This window comes from Ambystoma mexicanum, chromosome 1q (assembly GCF_040938575.1).
Source record: "Ambystoma mexicanum isolate Mex_15411 chromosome 1q, UKY_AmexF1_1, whole genome shotgun sequence".
Taxonomy (NCBI): Eukaryota; Metazoa; Chordata; class Amphibia; order Caudata; family Ambystomatidae; genus Ambystoma; species Ambystoma mexicanum.
The window spans coordinates 1,521,884,192-1,521,897,477 of record NC_090922.1 but is presented as its reverse complement, the minus strand read 5'-3'; the positions used below and the strand labels follow the sequence as shown (position 1 = coordinate 1,521,897,477).

The 13,286-nt window shown below is 48.6% G+C and overlaps 1 protein-coding gene across 8 annotated transcripts in view; it reads left to right on the top strand.

Annotated features, from left to right (window-relative positions):
• The window catches only part of SZT2 (SZT2 subunit of KICSTOR complex), a 2,035,845-nt gene that overhangs the window by 1,982,809 nt on the left and 39,750 nt on the right, over positions 1 to 13,286 (top strand). For all 8 annotated transcript variants that reach the window (XM_069642429.1, XM_069642432.1, XM_069642427.1 and 5 more), the window contains one exon: positions 11,747 to 12,236. In XM_069642429.1, coding sequence (XP_069498530.1) covers positions 11,747 to 12,236 — 490 coding nt within the window. The remainder of the gene's footprint in view (positions 1 to 11,746; positions 12,237 to 13,286) is intronic.

The window sequence follows — 13,286 nt, the reverse complement described above, 5'->3', positions numbered from 1 at the left end:
GACCGGGAGAAGGTTCGAGAGTGCAAATCATCCAACCAGGGCTGGGTGGTGTCCCCGTGGTTACCAGGTGAGCGTAACAGGTGCTCCCTACAGCACAGAGAGTATCCCTGCTTCCCAGGGACAACATGGCCGCCACGAAGGCTGTGGGCACCCCTGAGGGTGGCACTGGTGCACAGCCCTCAGGAGAGAAAAAAGGGGGGGGCGGCAAGGAGGGCCCAAAGCAACTTTCCAAGGTCTCATACGATCAGCCAATGGATATCTACTCCACAGACGACAACCAAGCGTCTGTCCATACAGTCCACAAAGAGGGTAGTGGCGCAGGGCCTAGCACTCCATTATTCCCTCCACAGCCGAGGGACATATCCATGGACGTTGTTTCAACTCTGCACACCTTGGTGACGGATATCCAGCAAAGGCTGCCTCCAACACTAGTACCTGTTGTACCACAGGCCCGTGACCAGCCTCCACGTAAGAAGAGCAAGCGTCACCCAACACTGCTGCATCAGCCTCCTCGACCACCTCGGGATCCGACTCTACCAGTGGACCCGAATACACACACATTGGTACAGACACGGCCACAGGAACCGACGAAGATGAGGACTTCATCCCGGCAGTATCAGGTCCCAGCGTAGAATCCTGCAGGAGCAGACTATAGCCCTCCAAAACTTTTAATCCATCCATTAATAGTATAACTGATGTGGTTTAAAACTCCACTTAACTGTCTCTGTCTCTCTTGTAACTTACAAAATCTCGAGTCCACAAACTTCAACTACTTCTGTTTTTCAATGAAGCGTGCTTCCAAATCACACTGCGCAATCATTCCCAGTGTTTATTCAACGTGTCCGTCTTACCTTCAGAAAGTAATACGATTTCGACACCAGCTGTCCAACGCAACACCTCGATCTCCACAACTATCATTAATCCTAGCTGCGCAGCTGATGAGAATGCGCGCCACCTCACTGTGGTTTTCTTCAGTAATTACTGCAAGAATGCCCCCATCTATTGGAATTGTATCATTACTGTTACAATGCTCCCATTCATTGGAACAGCAGTGTTAACTTTAGAATGCTCCCATTCATTGGAACTGCTGCATTACAGTTGGAATACCCCCATCCACTGGAACTGCAGCATTATGGTTAGAATGCCCCCATCTTTTGGAACTGCCGGCTTTACGGTTAGGGCGTCCCCACGCACAAGAGCTGTCCGCATTATGGTTTGAATGCCCCCATTCAGTGGAACTGCAGCATTACGGTTAGAATGCCCCCATCTATTGGAACTGCCAGCTTTATGGTTAGAGAGCACCCATCCATTGGAACTGCATCATTATGGTTAGAATGCCCCCATCTATTGGGAATGCATCATTACGGTTAGAATGACCCCACCCATTGGAACTGCATCATTACTGTTAGAATGCCCCCATCCATTGGAACTGCATCATTACGGTTAGAATGCCCCCATCCATTGGAACTGCATCATTACGGTTAGAATGCTCCCATCTATTGGAACTGCATTATTACGGTTAGAATACCCCATCCACTGGAACTGTATCATTATGCTTAGAATGCTCACATCATTTGGAACTGCCAGCTTTATGGTTAGAGAGCACCCATCCATTGGAACTGCATCATTACGGTTAGAATGCCCCCATCCATTGGAAATGCATCATTACGGTTAGAATGCCACATCCATTGGAACTGCAGCATTACGGTTACAATACCCCATTCACTGGAACTGTATGATTATGGTTAGAATGCCTCCATCTTTTGGAACTGCCAGCTTTATGGTTAGGGAGCCCCCATCCATTAGAACTGCCAGCATTACGCTCGAATGATCCCATCCATTGGAACTGAAGCATTGTAATTGTTTAATTAATTGTAATTAGTAATTTATAACTGGCTTAATACCCAGAGGTTTCGTAGCGCGATCCCGGGCGATCGAAGCTGGGTTGCTCTGTGTTGTCTTATTTCCAAGACAAGCGTATTGCCCCTGAGCTATCCTCCTGAGACATTACGGTTAGAATGGCCCCATCCATTGGAAATTCATCATTACGGTTAAAATGCCCCTATCCACTTGGAACTGCAGCATTATGGCACCACTGCCCCCATTTATTGGAACTGCCTCATTACAGTTAGAATGCTCCCATTCATTGGAACAGCAGTATTGCGTTTAGAATACCCCCATCCACTGGAACTGCAGCATTATGTTTAAAATACCCAGAATCTTTTGGAACTGCCAGCTTTACGGTTAGATAGCCCCCACCCACAGGAACTGCCTGCATTACGGTTAGAATGTCACCACCCATTGAACTGCATCATTACGGTTTGAGTGCCCCATCCATTGCAACTGCATAGTTACGGTTACAGTGCCCCCATTTGATGGAACGGCAGCATTATGGTTGGAATGCCACCACCCATTGGACTGCACCCATCTTCATCGTCATTGGGGCCAGATTGCCCCAATGCGTCATTACGGTTAAAGAGTGCCCCCATCCATTGGAACGTCAGCATTAAGGTTAGAGTACACCATCCATTGGGCTGAAGTTCCAAGTGGATAGGGGCACTCTTTACTGTAATGATGCAGTGCCAATGGATGGGGGAACTGTAGCCATAATGATGCATTTCCAACGGATGGGGGCATTCTAACAGTAATGCTGCAGTTCCAATGGATGGGGGCATTCTAACCGTAATGCTGCAGTTCCAATGGATGGGGCATTCTAACCGTAATGCTGCAGTTCCAATGGATGGGGGCATTCTAACTGTAATGCTGCATTTCCAATGGGCGGGAGCTCTCTAACTGTAATAATGCAGTCCCAATAGATGGGGGCCTCCTAACCGTAATGCTGCAGTCCCAATGGATGGGGGCATTCTAACTGTAATGCTGCAGTTCCAATGGATGGGGGCATTCTAACTGTAATGCTGCAGTTCCAATGGATGGGGGCATTCTGATTGTAATACTGCAGTTCCAATGGGTCGGGGTTCTCTAATCGTAATAATGCAGTCCCAATAGATGGGGGCATTCTAACCGTAATGCTGCAGTTCCAATGGATGGGGGCATTTTAACTGTAATGCTGCAGTTCCAATGGGCGGGGGCTCTCTAACCGTAATGCTGCAGTTCCAATAGATGGGGCATTCTAACCGTAATACTGCAGTTCCAATGGGCGGGGGCTCTCTAACTGTAATGCTGCAGTTCCAATGGATGGGTGCATTCTAACCGTAATTATGCATTTCCAATGGATGGGGGAATTCTAACTGTAATGCTGCAGTTCCAATGGGTCAGGGTTCTCTAACCGTAATAATGCAGTCCCAATAGATGGGGGGCATTCTAACCGTAATGCTGCAGTTCCAATGGATGGGTGCATTCTAACCGTAATTATGCATTTCCAATGGATGGGGGCATTCTAACTGTAATGCTGCAGTTGCAATGGGTCAGGGTTCTCTAACCGTAATAATGCAGTCCCAATAGATGGGGGCATTCTAACCGTAATGGTCGCAGTTCCAATGGATGGGGCACTCTAACCGTAATGCTGCAGTTCCAATGGATGGGTGCATTCTAACCATAATTATGCATTTCCAATGGATGGGGGCATTCTTACTGTAATGCTGCAGTTCCAATGGGTCGGGGTTCTCTAACCGTAATAATGCAGTCCCAATAGATGGGGGCATTCTAACCGTAATGATCGCAGTTCCAATGGATGGGGCACTCTAACCGTAATGCTGCAGTTCCAATGGATGGGTGCATTCTAACCGTAGTTATGCATTTCAAATGGATGGGGGCATTCTAACTGTAATGCTGCAGTTCCAATGGGTCGGGGTTCTCTAACCGTAATAATGCAGTCCCAATAGATGGGGGCATTCTAACCGTAATGGTCGCAGTTCCAATGGATGGGGGCATTCTGATTGTAATACTGCAGTTCCAATGGGTCGGGGTTCTCTAATCGTAATAATGCAGTCCCAATAGATGGGGGCATTCTAACCGTAATGCTGCAGTTCCAATGGATGGGGGCATTTTAACTGTAATGCTGCAGTTCCAATGGGTTGGGGTTCTCTAACTGTAATAATGCAGTCCCAATAGATGGGGGCATTCTAACCGTAATACTGCAGCTCCAATGGGCGGGGGCTCTCTAACCGTAATGCTGCAGTTCCAATGGATGGGGCATTCTAACCGTAATACTGCAGTTCCAATGGGTGGGGGCACTCTAACCGTAATGCTGCAGTTCCAATGGATGGGGCATTCTAACCGTAATGCTGCAGTTCCAATGGATGGGTGCATTCTAACCGTAATTATGCATTTCCAATGGATGGGGGCATTCTAACTGTAATGCTGCAGTTCCAATGGGTCGGGGTTCTCTAACCGTAATAATGCAGTCCCAATAGATGGGGGCATTCTAACCGTAATGGTCGCAGTTCCAATGGATGGAGCACTCTAACCGTAATGCTGCAGTTCCAATGGATGGGTGCATTCTAACCGTAATTATGCATTTCCAATGGATGGGGGCATTCTAACTGTAATGCTGCAGTTCCAATGGGTCGGGGTTCTCTAACCGTAATAATGCAGTCCCAATAGATGGGGGCATTCTAACCGTAATGGTCGCAGTTCCAATGGATGGGGCACTCTAACCGTAATACTGCAGTTCCAATGGATGGGTGCATTCTAACCGTAATTATGCATTTCCAATGGATGGGGGCATTCTAACTGTAATGCTGCAGTTCCAATGGGTCGGGGTTCTCTAACCGTAATAATGCAGTCCCAATAGATGGGGGGCATTCTAACCGTAATGGTCGCAGTTCCAATGGATGGGGCACTCTAACCGTAATGCTGCAGTTCCAATGGATGGAGCACTCTAACCGTAATGCTGCAGTTCCAATGGATGGAGCACTCTAACCGTAATGCTGCAGTTCCAAGTATATGGGGACATTCTAACCGTAATGATGCATTTCTAATGGATGGGGGCAGTTATCTCTGCGGCATCTAACAACACGGCAGAACTTTTCAAAGTCTGCAAGGAATTGGCAAACCCTTCTGCAGCCTCATCTTCCACTGTGCCCGCCCCGGGCCTCTGCTCAGCATTGGCAGCACATTTCACCAACAAAACCTTGGACATCCTTTCCTCTCTCACTCCTTCGCCTACACATGCACCAACTTCCTCCGTGCCCTCTTCGGCCTCTCATACTCTTCCCCCTCTACGCTTTTTTCCCCCATCACACCAGAGGATGTCACTAGGCTAGTCTGGTCTGATAAAGTCTCTTCCAAACAGGTGGATTCTTGCCCTTCCAAAACTATCAAGGACAACATTGACACTAGCTCCAGCCTTGGCGGACCTCTGCAACCTCTCTTTCACCTCAAACCATCTCTGGTGCGCCCACTACTCAAAAAACCTTCTGCTGACCCTTCTATCCTGGCAAACCATCGGCCTACTTCTATCACTCCTTTCCTGGGCAATCTACTGGAGAGCTGGCTATCTCTCAGCTTATTCCCCACACTGAATCTGTTGGTTGTCTCCACGATCATCAGTCTGGCTTCAGCATTCATGGCCCTAATCAGAGACTTTTCCCTCACAGGAGATGACAAACCCCCCCTGAAAAGCCATAAAGCCAACACATAAACTGGACATACCACCAAGAGAACACTGAGGCACTGCAAGGCCGGGGCGCATCCGGGTCCATCACCATAGCAAGAACAAAACCACACCTCTTGATCCGCAACTACTACTAACTCACCTTGGCAGCTACAGACAGTGTATGTTGTTTGTTTGTTGTTTAAATGTTGTTTGAATACTACACCACAGCTGCTATAACACAATTACTACTAGAGTGCGCTATAACTCGAAATGTATGTCTAATAATAAATGCAAATAAAAACATGTTGGAAAAAAAATCATTCTGGCTTCAGAGCATCCAGAGGCACGGAAACTGCTCTCCTGAACACCCGTGAAGACCTGCTCTCCAACCTTGACTCTAAGTCTCCTTCTGTCCTTGTTCTCCTTGACCTCGCCTCTGCATTCGACACAGTGAACCATAACACCCTGATCAATCGTCTACGTGATACCCTGGGCATCACTTATCAGGCCCTGGTGTGTCTTACCTCCTTTCTCTCCGACCATCCATCCCAGGTGGAACTAGGGGCCTTTCTCTCCGCTATCTCTCTCTCTCTCTTCTTGCAGGGTCCCTCAGGGATCTAACCTATCCCCTTGGTTCTTGAATATCTACAATCGCCGCTTCGCGCAATTGATCTCTTCGTTGTCTTCCAACTTTCATTGTTATGCGGATGACACTCGGCTCTCCTTCAAGCTACCCTCAGCTTCTTCCTCCTCGATCATCCATGACTGTCTGTCCGCAATTCAGTCCTGCTGTGCAGCTAACAACCTCTGCCTTAATGCCAGTAAGACTGAGATTGTTCTCATTGGGACCCCACACTCACTCTGGCCGGCCTCCCTTGGCCCTGCACCCCCACCCACCAGTGAGGCAAAAAACCTGGGGGTCATCTTCAATTCCATTCCCTCCTTCTCTTCACACATCTGGGATATATCCCAAAAATCTCACTACCAGCTGTACCTCCTCCGCGGTATCCTATCTTTTATCTCTTTCCCCAGAGACTCGTTGTCTCCAGAGCTCTGGTTCTCTGCAGACTTGACTACTGTAACAGGCTCTTTCTCAACCTCACTACTTCTACAGTCAGACATTTACAACTCATCCAGAACAAAACCGCAAGACTTCTCCTTGGCCTCAACCCCAGGGACTGCATCTCTCTGGCACTGAAATCCCTCCATTGGCTCCCTGTGGCTGCAAGGATCAAGTACAAGACCCTCTGCTTAGTTCACTAGGCTTTCTGGGTCCGGGTTCTGCACTACTTAGAACACACTCTTCCCAAATACACCCCCTCTATGGCACTCTGTTCATCCTCCTCCAACTCTCTGAGAGTGAGCAAATTTTTCCTCCAAACTGAAACTGGGGGTAGATCATTAGCCTCTGCAGGGGCCGCCCTATGGAACAGTCTCCCTGCTTCTCTCCATCTCGAGACGGATCTCCTTAAATTCCGGAAGCTCCTCAAGACCTTTCTCTTCTCCCTTTGCTCTACCTCTCTCCTGCTAACCTCCGCTTTCTACCTACTACCACCTGCTTCTGCTCACCTGGCTCACCTCTGAACTTTACAGGTCCCAGGCACCCACACCAGCCCCTGCACTTGGCTCTGGGCCCCGTACCACTGCAGCACTACGCACGTCCCTAAGCGGCAACCCTCTTAATTAACCCAGCCCTCCTGTACCATGTGCAATTCCCTTCGTCCATCACTCGCACTTCCTGTCTTGCACTTACACAATCTGAATTCAACTTATCCAGTAAGTTTGTTGTCTGTTCCTTGCCTCCCCTTGCATTGTGGACCTGAAACACTTGTGTTAGTGGCACATTATAAAGGCACAATAACCTGCTCATATCCCCTCCTAGCCTAACTGCATGTCACACACTGCATTATTGTCAGTTTGTTATGCATGTAGCCCCCTTTCCTCCCCGCCCACCCTGCTCCTTCCCCCTCCCCCAACTACTTTGCAACGCACTTGAATTAGCATAAATGTCGTCAGGCCTAGTATGCTTATTATTGTATATCATTCTAAAATGTCCAAGGCCTTATGAATGATTGTATCCCATGGTCCCCTCCCGTTTAGGAGCGCTTTGAAGCATTTGTTTTGTGTACAAGCGCTTTATAAATAAACAGTACAATACAATGCTAACCGTTATGCTGAGGTTCCAATGAATGGTAGCATTCTGGCCGTAATGATGAATTTCCAGTGGATGGAGGCATTCTAATCATAATTCTGACAGTTCCTGTGGGTGTGGGCTCTCTAGCCGTAAAGCTGGCAGTTCCAATGAATGGGAGCATTCTAACTGTAATGCTGCAGTTCCACTGGATGGGAGCATTCTAACCATAATGCTGCAGTTCCACTGGATGGGAGCATTCTAACTGTAATGCTGCAGTTCCACTGAATGGGAGCATTCTAACCGTAATGCTGCAGTTCCACTGAATGGGAGCATTCTAACCATAATGCTGCAGTTCCACTGGATGGGAGCATTCTAACTGTAATGCTGCAGTTCCAATGAATGGGAGCATTCGAAACATAATGATGCAGTTCCACTGGATGGGAGCATTCTAACTGTAATGCTGCAGTTCCACTGAATGGGAGCATTCTAACCATAATGCTGCAGTTCCACTGGATGGGAGCATTCTAACTGTAATGCTGCAGTTCCACTGAATGGGAGCATTCTAACCATAATGCTGCAGTTCCACTGGATGGGAGCATTCTAACTGTAATGCTGCAGTTCTACTGAATGGGAGCATTCTAACCATAATGCTGCAGTTCCACTGGATGGGAGCATTCTAACTGTAATGCTGCAGTTCCAATGAATGGGAGCATTCTAACCATAATGCTGCAGTTCCAATGAATGGGAGCATTCTAACTGTAATGCTGCAGTTCCACTGAATGGGAGCATTCTAACCATAATGCTGCAGTTCCACTGGATGGGAGCATTCTAACTGTAATGCTGCAGTTCCAATGAATGGGAGCATTCTAACCGTAATGCTGCAGTTCCAATGAATGGGAGCATTCTAACTGTAATGTTGCAGTTCCACTGGATGGGAGCATTCTAACTGTAATGCTGCAGTTCCACTGGATGGGAGCATTCTAACTGTAATGCTGCAGTTCCACTGGATGGGAGCATTCTAACTGTAATGCTGCAGTTCCAATGAATGGGATCATTCGAAACATAATGATGCAGTTCCTCTGGGTGGGGGCATTCTAATCATAATTCTGGCAGTTCCTGTGGGTGTGGGCTCTCTAGTCGTAAAGCTGGCAGTTCCAATGAATGGGAGCATTCTAACCATAATGCTTGCAGTAATACATAATATTGCTTTTCCAATGAATGGGAGCATCCTAACTGTAATACTGGCAGTTCCAATAGATGGGGGCACTCTAACCGTAATGCTGCAGTTCCAATGAATGGGCGCATTCAAATCAACATAATGATGCAGTTCCTGTGGGCGGGGGCTTTTTAACTGAAATGCTGGCAGTTCCTGTGGGTGTGGGCTCTCTAGCCATAAAGCTGGCAGTTCCACTGGATGGGGGCATTCTAACCGTAATGCTGCAGTTCCAATGAATGGGAGAATTCTAACCGTAATGCTGCAGTTCCAATGAATGGGAGCATTCTAACCGTAATGCTGCAGTTCCAATGAATGGGAGCATTCGAAACCTAATGATGCAGTTCCTGTGGGTGGGGGCTTTTTAATCGTAATGCTGGCAGTTCCAAAAGATAGGGGCATTCTAACCGTAATGCTGCAGTTCCAATGAATGGGAGCATTCTAACCATAATTCTGGCAGTTCCAGTGAATGGGAGCATTTTAACAGTAATGCAGGCATTTCATGTGGGGGCACTTAAACTATCAAATATTAAAGGGCATCTTTAATGAGAAGATGGCGTGGAGGAATCGAAGCAGAGGAGTCTCTTCCCAGGGATAAATAGTATTGGAATTATAGTGAAGGGTGTTTCGTGATAGTGAAGTAAGTTCCAAAGCAGCGGGGCATGCTAGCAGTGCTGTAGATATCCTGAACAGGCTCACAAATTAATATTGTTTATCTAACCTAATCAGTTGCCATGCTTGCAATGACAGAACACTATTTCATCCTAATACCTATTAAGGTTATCGAGGGCTTGTTGGTCACCAATGCAGCTAGACTCTTCCTTCTGCATTCATGTAGGTATTGCCAAGAAGTGTTGATATTCTAGTAGTAGTATATAATGTGCCAAGAGGGTGGGTGTTCTAACAGAAGCAAAGGGTGCCCCAAGAGCCAGGGGCCTTCTAACAGAAGTGAAGGGTGTCCCAAGAGGAAGGGGCCTTCTAACAGAAGTGAAGGGTGTCCCAAGAGGAAGGGGCCTTCTAACAGAAGTGAAGGGTGTCCCAAGAGGAAGGGGCCTTCTAACAGAAGTGAAGGGTGTCCCAAAAGGTGGGGCTTTCTCACTGTAGTGAAAGGTGTCCCAAGAAGAAGGGGCCTTCTAACAGAAGTGAAGGGTGTCCCAAGAGGTGGGGCATTCTAACAGAAGTGAAGGGTGTCCCAAGAGGTGGGGCATTCTAACAGAAGTGAAGGGTGTCCCAAGAGGAAGGGGCCTTCTAACAGAAGCAAAGGGTGCCCCAAGAGGTGGGGCCTTCTAACAGAAGTGAAGGGTGTCCCAAGAGGAAGGGGCCTTCTAACAGAAGTGAAGGGTGTCCGAAGAGGTGGGGCTTTCTAACAGTAGTGAAGGGTGTCCCAAGAGGAAGGGGCCTTCAAACAGAAGTGAAGGGTGTCCCAAGAGGAAGGGGCCTTCTAACAGAAGTGAAGGGAGTCCCAAGAGGTGGGGCTTTCTAACAGTAGTGAAGGGTGACCCAAGAGGAAGGGGCCTTCTAACAGAAGTGAAGGGTGTCCCAAGAGGTGGGGCTTTCTAACAGTAGTGAAGGGTGTCCCAAGAGGAAGGGGCCTTCTAACAGAAGTGAAGGGTGCCCCAAGAGGTGGGGCATTCTAACAGAAGTGAAGGGTGTCCCAAGAGGTGGGGCATTCTAACAGAAGTGAAGGGTGTCCCAAGAGGTGGGGCTTTCTAACAGTAGTGAAGGGTGTCCCAAGAGGAAGGGGCCTTCTAACAGAAGTGAAGGGTGTCCCAAGAGGCAGGGGCCTTCTAACAGAAGTGAAGGGTGTCCCAAGAGGCAGGGGCCTTCTAACAAGTGAAGGGTGCCCCAAGAGGTGGGGCGTTCTAACAGAAGCGAAGGGTGCCCCAAGAGCCAGGTGCCTTCTAACAGAAGTGAAGGGTGTCCCAAAAGGTGGGACTTTCTAACTGTAGTGAAGGGTGTCCCAAGAGGAAGGGGCCTTCTAACAGAAGTGAAGGGTGTCCCAAGAGGAAGGGGCCTTCTAACAGAAGTGAAGGGTGTCCCAAAAGGTGGGGCATTCTAACTGTAGTGTCCCAAGAGGAAGGGGCCTTCTAACAGAAGTGAAGGGTGTCCCAAGAGGAAGGGGCCTTCTAACAGAAGTGAAGGGTGTCCCAAGAGGCAGGGGCCTTCTAACAGAAGTGAAGGGTGTCACAAAAGGTGGGGCATTCTAACAGAAGTGAAGGGTGCCCCAAAAGGTGGGGCATTCTAACAGAAGTGAAGGGTGTCCCAAGAGGAAGGGGCCTTCTAACAGAAGTGAAGTGTGTCCCAGGAGGAAGGGGCCTTCTAACAGAAGTGAAGGGTGTCCCAAGAGGAAGGGGCCTTCTAACAGAAGGGAAGGGTGTCCCAAGAGGAAGGGGCCTTCTAACAGAAGGGAAGGGTGTCCCAAGAGGAAGGGGCTTTCTAACAGAAGTGAAGGGTGTGCCAAGAGGTGGGGCATTCTAACAGAAGTGAAGGGTGTCCCAAGAGGTGGGGCATTCTAACAGAAGTGAAGGGTGCCCCAAGAGATGGGGCCTTCTAACACATGTGAAGGGTGTCCCAAGAGGTGGGGCTTTCTAACAGTAGTGAAGGGTGTCCTAAGAGGTGGGGCCTTCTAACTGTAGTTCATGGTGTCCAGAGAGGAGGGTACATTTGAACAGTAGTGTAGATAGTCTGAAGATTAGCTTTAGGGTGTCCTAAGTGGCAGGGGCATTCACCTGCAACAGTATAGAAGCATTCTTCCATGAGTAAAGGGAGACGCATGGGCTCTTACAATCACTGATGTTTGCTGTTCCCTCCATAACCCTTTTTTCTACCATCTTCTCTACAGGCTGCATTTCTATGTGATCATGACCAGTCAGAGGGAGCTGTTCCCGCGTCTTACCGCAGACATGCGTCGCTTCAAGAAGCTCCCGCGCATGCACAAGGATCCCTTGGAGCCACTGCTGGGCAAAGGATCCTGGGAAGCAGATGATTTGGAGCCCGAGAAGAAGATGGACACAGATCTGTGGGAAGAGGGGGATGATGGCAGTGAGTTCTATGCTGGGGGTTCACAGGTGAAGATGGGGCCAGGGCTCTTCTACACATCTCCCCTGTTCCCGCTCCTAGCCTCTGAGGTGACCTCTGCCCAGAAGCAGCTTGCCGGCTTGGTACAGCTTGCCAAACGCCATTGCCGAAGAGACAACCTCTGGAAGCGTCTGTTCTTACTGGAGCCCCTGGCATCAGACAAACTCAAGCTTGGAAAACTCTCCCTGCAGGAATTGGAGGAACTACTGGAGGCCGTGCACTGCAAGTCCATCTCTGAGATCGACCCGCAGCTGGTGAGTGGTGCAAAGGGGGAGGTATTTAAACTGTTCCTATGTATAGGAGATATAAGCTCTGATGGACACTGAGCTGATTTGGAGTGAGTATAGAGGACTTCAGACTGGGCCAATTCATTCAAAGACCATCACTGCCATTGACTCCAGGCTGCTGATTACATGGGCAATTACAAAAATGGAGCCTGTGTACTGTATGAAATCATAGGGGTTGCAATGTGTATAAGTAGAACGTCAAACCGACACACACAACCATGCCATCACTGAGATACTCTAGATCTTCAATCCAGTGAGGAGAACTGGGGCCGGCAGCAGAGCTCACAAGTTTCCCGTGCCCATGCAGGAGAAGGCAACCAAGTACTGATTGATTTGCTTTTTTGTATTATGGGACTTGTAGTTGTTTCTTTCCCATTTGCCATGATCGGGTGCCTTCCTCACACATGGCCATGGTAAACTTAAGAGATCTGCAGTATGGGGGTATAGAGGTGGACCAAAAACCTGCACACCCATCCACAAGTTAGACCCCCAGCTGGGGCTTCTGGGACAGTAAAGGAGCACATAGTGTAGGCTGAGCCCCTCACTTAGGCAATCGCTGAAACAGACCCTCAGTTGAAGAGAGTGGGCACGCCTGAAGATTAATGGTCCCTAACCTGGATGCCCATTGACCACCAGCTGGAGGAGGGTTGCAGGGTAGTTTGTAAACCAGGCTTCTGCACTGCAAGTATTTCTGTGAGTTAGACCGATAGGTGGAGAGCCAACAGGACTAGTAGACTTTGCTCCATGCAATACAAGCACTTCATTGCAAGAGATCTTGAGCTGGTGAGACAGGGTAGGGCTGGTAGGCTGAGTCCATGCCCTGCAAGTGCTGTGGTTCTCCATGTCAGGTCTTCAGTGGGTGAAAGTGGGCAGGGCTGGTAGAATTATCCCATGCGCTGCATGTTCACCTTGGAGCTTGGCCTCCAGCTGGTGAGAGGAGCTGGTTGATGTGTAAAACTGGGTTTATAGTGACATTTTCGAATGTAATAATTTCGAATGCCTTAAAGTCGAATGAAA